This window comes from Schistocerca cancellata, chromosome 6 (assembly GCF_023864275.1).
Source record: "Schistocerca cancellata isolate TAMUIC-IGC-003103 chromosome 6, iqSchCanc2.1, whole genome shotgun sequence".
NCBI classification, from domain to species: Eukaryota; Metazoa; Arthropoda; class Insecta; order Orthoptera; family Acrididae; genus Schistocerca; species Schistocerca cancellata.
In genome coordinates, this window is record NC_064631.1 from 187461946 (window position 1) to 187471146 (window position 9201).

The 9201-nt window shown below is 45.3% G+C and overlaps 1 protein-coding gene across 1 annotated transcript in view; it reads right to left on the minus strand.

The window, feature by feature from the left end:
* Positions 1–2198, minus strand: part of LOC126191335 (uncharacterized) — an 85559-nt gene extending 83361 nt beyond the window's left edge. The window contains exon 1 of the mRNA XM_049932170.1: positions 2048–2198. Coding sequence (XP_049788127.1) covers positions 2048–2130 — 83 coding nt within the window. The 5' untranslated portion in view covers positions 2131–2198. The remainder of the gene's footprint in view (positions 1–2047) is intronic.
* Between the last annotated feature and the right edge of the window lie 7003 nt (positions 2199–9201).

Genomic DNA, 9201 nt, shown 5'->3' on the forward strand with positions numbered 1-9201 from the left:
ATAACAAGGAGAAGTGGTCATGTATTGGAGTTGTTACAGAAAATGTCGTGACATCAGTAAATAATTGCAATTGAATTGCACCCCTTCGAATTTCCTCATCACACTGTTATGTCAAAGTGTCTTACATCATACATTGTGATAATACTACACACCATTTTTGAGTGCTGTAAATCTGCTGCCTGCAGTTCATGATGATCTTATCACTACTGAGTTCACACAGCTGAACTAGTAAGAAAAGTGCGAGAGGGCAGGAGGGACTTTATTTTCAAATAATTTTAAGTCATGACCTATATCAATGGGAGAGGAGAAATAGAATTTGGTTCCTCATTATTTGTCCAAATGGTTCAAATGACTCTGAGCACTATGGGACTTAACATCAGAGGTCATTAGTCACCTAGACTTAGAACTACCCAAACCTAACTAACCTAAGGACATCACAGACATCCATGCCCGAGGCAGGATTCGAACCTGCGACCGCAGCAGCAGCGCGACTAAAGCGCCTAGAACCGCTCGGCCACAGCGGCCAGTCCATTATTTCTAAGTCATCCTGTACTCGTAGACTGATGAGGAGATAGCGAGGGGGGACTTGATTTCCAGCCAGTTTTAAATCTTTAAATTAACTTAGATCAATGGCACGATTCATATGCCCAACAATAGACGCATGACGACCGTTTTCCCGCCATTTTTAGTGAGACACTAATTGTCCTAGAGGCGTGGGAAGAGGTCACAGTACCTTGATACATGATTGGTATCTGGTTGAATACACCATGCGCAACTGCCCAAGAATTGTGGGCAGGGTATCAGGTTACAATGTGACTTTGAATTCGCTGCCTCGAGCAGCATACACACACTACTGACAGAACGTTCATGTAGAAACTTCTGTTGACAAAATACATCGTCAGTTCACTGTGGGACAACGGGTAAGATTTGGCTCGTGTTCCTCCACATAGTTGGCAGCAACTCGATTTTTTTGCCGCCGGACCTGCACTGGAGTATGGCACCTCCGAAGACATAAAAGGTCAGGGCACCGGCTCCTGCAAAGCACAAAGCACTCCGTCTTCAGGCCACAAGTGACCCATCTGGACCATACGACAGCCGTGTCATCCTTAGTTGAGGATGCGGATTGGAGGGGCGTCTTGTCAGCACACCGCTCTCCCGGTCGTTATGATGGTTTCCTTTGACCGGAGCCGCTACTATTCGGTCAAGTAGCTCCTCAATTGGCATCACGAGCCTGAGTGCACCCCGAAAAATGGCAACAGCGCATGGCGGCCTGGATGGTCCCCAATCCATGTGCCGGCCACGCCCGATACCGCTTAACTTCGGTGATCTCACGGGAAGCGATGTATCCACTGCGACAAGGCCGTTGCCTCCTCCAAAGGCAATCATTTTTTAAGCTTCGGTGCGGATCGACCTCGACCGACACAGATTCGTCTCCGTCACAGTATTCATCACCCTGTAGCTCGAGTACATATTCCGCCTCATTCGCTTGACGAGTGTGACCATCTAATACTGACTGCGCTAGCCATTGGTAAGATTTCACTGTGGTCACTTTCTTTGTCACCTTGGTCGGTATCTTACGATTCAGCATTCTCTCTCTCTGGCATATACGAATCCGCCTTAACGAAAGCATCCATACAGCTACTGTGTGTCAATCAGTATTGCTTGACATCAGTGAAGCCTGTCTCTAGTTGAATATTCTGTATCTCTAATTTCAGAATACTCTTGTTTTGAAACTCTTCAACATCTTGTTTTTAATTTCGGACCTACTCTTACATTCTTGTCTCCAGACTGATCAGAGACCCATTGCCAGTAGGCATGCTGTAGTCACATTACACAGTCGGTGACTGAATAGGCAGTTAGTTTTCAAATCCCAGCAGCCTGTTAATCTTTATTGCGGCTGCAAACTGGGACAATTTAGGCTGGGATTGTCGTGCTCACCATAATTGGTTTATCGGTGACTCATTTTGGAATTTCACTTTTTTTATGGAGGGAAGAGTGAAGAATGGCAGTATCTTATAAATCCTTACACTCTCGCTATGTTACATACCATTCGTCTGGTTTAGAGTCCAGGACCTCTGGAGCTACTTGACACAGTAAGTTTTTGGCTGAGTCGGCTTCCATGCGACGCATCCCCTCTACTATACGACATCTATCGCCCTCCTCGGAAGGCAGTGGTGCTGAGCTGTTGTGACGTGGAACCATCTGAGCAAGCATCGCGAGCGAGCTTTTGAAGGCGTCATCCGACTTGGCGCCATGGCACGATGATCTGGTTCTAGCGACGATTGAGCGAACACCTATGAAATTAATTTTACTACATTTTACTATTATTTATCAGAACGTATGTGTGCACGCACGCATGCACACGCACACACATACACACACACACACACACACACACACACACACACACACACACACACACACACGCACACGCACACAGCGTATTGCAGTGGGCGTTGGTACAGAGTAATTCGAATAAAATATTCCATATAATGTGCATCCAATATTTCTGATGTACAGCTTGTTACAGAGAAAAGTTTTCATTTTGCGTCTTGGTACCTTGGTAATGAAGGTTGTATGGTTTATTTAATCAATAGCCATTATTATCGTGAAGTTCAAGTTACGAAGATGTGCTTGCGTTTAGATAGCAAATTTTTCAACTGTGGCTATGACTGTAGCCCGTTGCAGACTTCTTCTTTATCGTTCAAGAATGTCTCACATATTTCTAAGTGCTGAGTACGCCGTTATAGTATATGAATACGTGCTCTGTAGTGGAAACGCAGTTGCTGCATGCAGAGAACATCGTTATAGGATTTCCTTACCCCAGAGTACCATATTAAAGGGTGTTCTGCATGTTTCTTCGTGTAGGACTGGTGGAGCATCTAGCAGTTGTATTCCATTTGTACATGCAAATTAACATCGTGTGGCTGATACGATATCGTTCACACAGCGGAATGTTACCCTTCAGCAAACACGTGTAGAATTTCGACACGTTTCGGTGTTCCACATAACCTACAAGAATATGGCGAACATTGTGTATGTGTGGTGTCTGTCCTTATAATTTACAAGGTATTCAACAACATCGAGAGGCTATGAAGGTAGATGATTATAATTTTGTCGCCGGTAACATCAGTAGTACTGTTCACAGATGAAGCAACTTTCATCCGTGACGGTATCAATAACACTCGAACACACATCGACGTTCAACAAAACCCCACACGCCTTTGTGGAGACACGTTTTGAAGATTACCTCTGTATATACGTGCTTGTAGTATTATTGACATTCAGCAGATTGGGCCAGTGGTGATGCCGTAGCGTGTTACAAGCTTCCAGTATTATTAGAAGAGATTCTTTCGGCTGCAATTATGGCATGTTCTCCATGCGCCAACAGGGCATTGCACATTCTAGTTGTCAAGAGACGTGTCAGTCGAATCTAACTTTCCCCTGAATGTGAATCGACAGAAATAGGCCCGCATCTCGTGGTCGTGCGGTAGCGTTCTCGCTTCCCACGCCCGGGTTCCCGGGTTCGATTCCCGGCGGGGTCAGGGATTTTCTCTGCCTCGTGATGGCTGGGTGTTGTGTGCTGTCGTTAGGTTAGTTAGGTTTAAGTAGTTCTAAGTTCTAGGGGACTGATGACCATAGCTGTTAAGTCCCATAGTGCTCAGAGCCATTTCAACCATTTTGAACAGAAATAGATACATTTCTTATCCATTAACGTTCTGGGATCTTACTAAGTTACATTTTTTTTCCTGGGGACTGGTTGACATGGGAAGTCTACAAAGAGAAAAATAAGGATAAGATACGCAATGGAAAGGTTGAATTTATGAAAATAAACGTTGAGCTAAATCATTTCCAAATGGTTCAAATGGCTCTGAGCACTATGGGACTTAACATCTGAGGTCATCAGTCCCCTAGAACTTAGAACTACTTAAACCTAACTAACCTAAGGACATCACACATATCCATGCCCGAGCCCGGAGTGGCCGGGCGGTTCTAGGCGCGTCAGTCTGGAACCGAGCGACCGCTACGGTCGCAGGTTCTAATCCTGGTAGTTCTAGAGGAGTGATGACCTCAGAAGTTAAGTTAGTGCTCAGAGCCATTTGAACCATTTAACACCCTCTGCGTGTAATTATTTTTGTTACATTCTAAGAGCAGCATCTGTGTATTCAATTACAACTAGACACAAGGGTGGAACTTTTTTTAATTAGTCTATACTACCACACCCAAATTATTCATTGTTCTTCCTGAAACACCTGATCAGATGGCACTCAGCACTCTGGTGGCCTCTCTGCGCATTCTCTTTCCTGACTCTGCTGGTAATTATGGTGCTCAGCTTGGAGGTGAACAGGGTACAACCATGCCCTGCGGACGAGTACCTACTCCTGCTGAACAACTTCATCCGTTTGAATGTGGTTGCACTTTGGGTTTACAAGAAGCTGGTAGGACGTGTCGGCAAAGTGCTGCAAAAGTTGGGCACAACTTATCGTTGGTGTGTCGCTTTTAGTTGTCGTCTGTGGAACATTCCCCTACCAGGTTCTGGGCGTCCATGTGACACGTCAAGGTCTATATGTTGTGCCAGCAGTGTCGGACGATAGAAAATCATCCAGGGATGTTAAAAAATATATCGGCTCAACCACTTGTTTATAGCGTAAAACATTAAGATTGACGCGTTTCGGAAGTCAAGCTTCCATCATCAGAATAATAAAAAGTAAAAGTACCTGTTAAAACCCGCTAAAATGAAACATGCACCAGGCACAATAAAACTGATAATAAAATTAAAACATCGTGGCTACTTCCCTTGTTGCAGCCGTGTCTTCCAAGGTGCATCCCCACATAGTCGTCAAAATATAAAAAACTCTAAAATGGTGTTGCCTATGGTGTTCAACATCTAACTACATGGCTCTCTCCTCTATCGTCGTAAACCGCCCGTGCGTCTTCGTCGATACCTCACACCACGTAGCCAAACACGACACTGAAACGCGAGTGAGCTCACGCGCAAGTAAACAAGGAAGTCACAGAGATGTCCATACAAACAGATGAGGTATACATGTTCCAAGGACCTCATGAAATGATGGTATCCTGCCAAATGCTAAAAATGTAGTTACTAAAAGAAACCCGTGAAATGTTTGAAAAAGTTGTTTGTATCACCAGTTAGCTGTTCATTCAGTGTGTTCTGATTATCCACGCTATGTGTCGTAATTTCCAGGTGTTCTAGTAGATCGAGGTTTTTGCCTTTCTCCTGCCTATGTAAAATAACGAGATCCTGATCTATTCCCAACATGCTGTAGCCAAGCATATTTTGGAAACGGGACACCCCATGTTGGGAATAGATCAGGATCTCGTTATTTCTCACATCACATGTCAATAAAATCACTTTCTCTTTGAGGGCGTCACATTTGTTGCTTGGCAGTTCAGGTAAGAAGGCCTCGCTGACCTGTACACTCCGCATCCATAGCCTAGCTGTAAACGCACAAAAGCCTTATAAAACTGGAGCAGATGCGCCATCTCCGCTCCCCAAGATTTGTTGCTAGCATATTTTATAATATCCAGCGCCTTCTGTGTTCTGGCTTTCAGGTCTCTCAGGTGTGGTAACCACGACAGTTTGGAGTCAAAAATCGGGCCAGGAAACCACACTGACTCTTTTAAAATGTTAAATGGTGTCCTTGATATTCATGTCAGGGAAATTAAAAATCATCACAAACGATTAAAATGAACACACTCACACACACACACACACACACACACACACACATAGATGTAGAAAACCGAAAACCCATATGTTTAGCCCACTCTTCTAACCTCTGCATTGAAAGCTGCAGCTGATGGGTCACTGTTTCAGTACTAGAGGAAGAACGTAAAGCAGCAAAGCCATGCACAAATAATTACCATTGTACGGAACTCCATACAGAAGCCGTGAATCTGTTGATGACGATGGCAAAGAGGGTAATACTTAAAACACTGCCCTGGGGTACACCATTCTCCTCCTCAAAACGATCAGACATTGTGTCTTCAAGTCAGGACTGAAAAAACCGCTGAGACAGGAAAGACCCTATGAAGATAAGGAGGTGGCCACAAAACCTCAGTGATGCAGTTGTGAGAGAATACTGCATCTCCAAGTAGTTCATATTCCTAACATACATGCCGGTACAGTGACGTTTATGTAGGAAAGCCTGCTGAACAGCTGCCTGTAGAAGGGTCAGGGAGTCGACAGTGGAACGAAATCTCCAGAATCCACACTGAGAGGGTCTGAGGAGTAGCGTGGCCCTAACAACCAGACCAGACAATAATTAACCGTTCATGTCAGGTCTTTCTTATAAAGCTCGTCAAGGCGATATTCGTTTAACTACTGTTATATACAATGTCCTTTCGTGGTTTGAAGCGAGGTACCAAAATTGCCTCTTTCCACAAGTTGAGGAAGTGACTTGTCTGCCATATCACTTTAAAACTGTCGACGAGAATTTCCTTTGACGCTGCTGGCACATGTCGAACCATGCATTATCAGATTTGGTCGTGATTAGGTGCAGTATCAAGAGTTTCCAGCTCCCACATGGAAAAAGGGTAGTAGTAAGACTCAGCATTGTTGGACCTGATATCCAACGTGCCCCACTCTACAGTTGCAATGTAGTGATGAGTCGCCAGATGCTGCCTGTTATTCACAGTAGTTTTTGCAAAATGCTGTGCCAATATCTGTGTGATGTCTTTGGCTGTTGTTCAGAGGCATCCCTGATTCAGCACTGCTGCTATTAGCAAACGACTGCGATTACCAGAGGTAGTCCTGATGGCTTCCCAAACTTTTGCAGAAGAATTGAAACCATTGATGGAGTCCAGAAACGCTTGCCATGACCTATTATTGCTCTCCTTAATTACGTATCGAGCCTTGGCTCTTGCAACCCAAAATGCTCTGAGGTTCTCTGCTGTTGGACAGTACTTAAACCATCAAAAAGCCAAATGCCTGATGTGGATTTGTCAGTGGCATTCACCAGATCATCAACGTTCCAAAGAGCCCCCTAACAGAACCTGGGGACTTTGGGATGGCTAAGTCAGGGGCATGCTGGATCACTAGTATAACGTGGTCCACCTATTCTTGGACACTGTCGTGCTGCCCAGACACAGTCAGCTGCTAGAATAGCGTCCTGTTAGCCCTGTGGACAGTCCGTTTTGGTGGCTTCTCTTCAGGGAACGCTCCATTCAGAAGTTGAATGGGGAGTAGGAAGTGGTCACTGGAATGAAGACTGTCAACGACTTCCCACTGAACAGAAGCTGCGAGCTCTGAAAAGCAAAAACGGAGATTAATGGCTGAGAATGAGCCAGTAGCAAGACAGAAATGAGTGTGAGCACCTGTGTTGAGCACGCACAGCTCGTGAGAGGTCATGTGGTTCTACAAACCAGACCTCGAGGGCAAGTAAAGGTCAAGCCCCATAAGATGAAATGGTCATTGAAGTCTCCAAGCAAGAGAAGTGGTCGCCGGAGTTGTTCTGTAAGATCTGTGTGAGCCTCGGAGTCTACTGCATTTTGCTGAGGTATACACAGTGAGAAAGCAGTTTTCTCTGACACACATTAATTTCAATGGCAACTATTTACAGGTTAGTAGCCAGAGGGAGAGCAGAGAAGTGATGCGCATTGTTGACAAACACAGGAACCTGTCCCTTGGCTCTGACCCCAGTCACGTCATCCTTTCGGTTATGGGTGTAGCCCCATACTCAGGGGTTTCAGTAGCTTTAAAATGTGTTGCTTGTAGACACAGACAGAGGAGGCGTTCCTGTGCAGCCAGTTTCAGTTCCCCCACACGTGTCCTGAACCCATTAATGTTCCACTGTAATGTGGAAGCCATCAAGCTCGGTGGTTGCACTGTCACCCTGTCTTTCCGCTAGGGGGGATCCTATAACGAGCAGAGGCCTTTCATTTTTTGCCCTGGGTTGGCTTTGGAGCCACAGCCGCAGCAGTGACAGGGACAGCAATGGACTGTGGACCAGTCTGCACCTTTGGAGAAGCAGGGAGAGAGCTCCACAACGTTAGCGCCACGGTCTTTTCTGATATTCTCGGAGGAAATGCAGGATCTGAAGTAACTGCAGCAGCACAAGTACATTGACAAACTCAGGTACTAGTGCCAAAGTAGCAACCTCTGTTTGTGTAGCAGCATCTGTATTCTGAACTGACTGCTTAGTAACAGAGGCAGCAAACTCCTGGGGCTGCATGGCCTTGAAGACAGTTTTCACCTCACCGTACGAGATACGTTTAGTTGTTTGACCTTCTGGTTCTTCCTTTCTTCAAGGAAGACACTGCGAACCCTGTTCCAGGCAGGATTATCCCCAAAGCAGTTCCCACACTTTGGGGCGGATGAGCAACCAACACCTTCATGGGCAATCTTACCAAAATTTCCACCAGTGGCTTCTCCCCTACAACCAAACGTTATGTGCCCAAGGAGCTGGCATCTAAAACAGCGCACTGGGTTAGGGAGATAAGGCCACAAGCTGAGGCGAAGGAAATCAGTCTTAATGTGCTCTGTAAGTTCTGTCCTGCTGAAAATCAGTATGAATGAGTACCATTTCACGGGATTACCATGCACCCTTTTCACTATGTTTTGCACAGCAACGATTCCTTCCTGGAACAACTCAGCTTTCAGTTCTTCTCAGAGAATGTCAACCAGATGCTTGGAAATCACAACACCTTTGCTATAGTTCAAGGTGTTGAGCCATTCACTACCTGCTGCTTACTCCCTGAGGCATTGAGGTTTCTAGATGTTCTTATTAAGAATTACATTTTCCTACCAGCAGAGACCCATTTCGCAAATGCTTGATGGATATTAAATTTCCAACTATTCGCTCGAAACATTTTTGTATGTGAAAGGGTAATACTTTCTCAAAGGTCCCCCTTTTCGTTTAAATATCAGAAACATATTGTGATCGCCAGCCTGTTACACGAAAGTGAAAGACTCTGTGTAATCCCCAAATCTCGTGGCTGGCTACACAAGTCCTCTCATTTCACTGGATATTGGCACCTACCAACGGCCCACCTTTACCGCTAGGAGGAGAAATAGAAAATTTTGAAGCATCCATCCCGGCCCGACGAGCAGCTACGGAATGAAAGCCCACGTAGACAGAGCCCCACTTGCCTAGCTAAGCCTTATACAACTGAGGTGCGGCAGGTTCTCCAGAGGTTGCCTATTAAGAGTTGCTCCCTCTCAAAGTTTCTTTTTTGTAG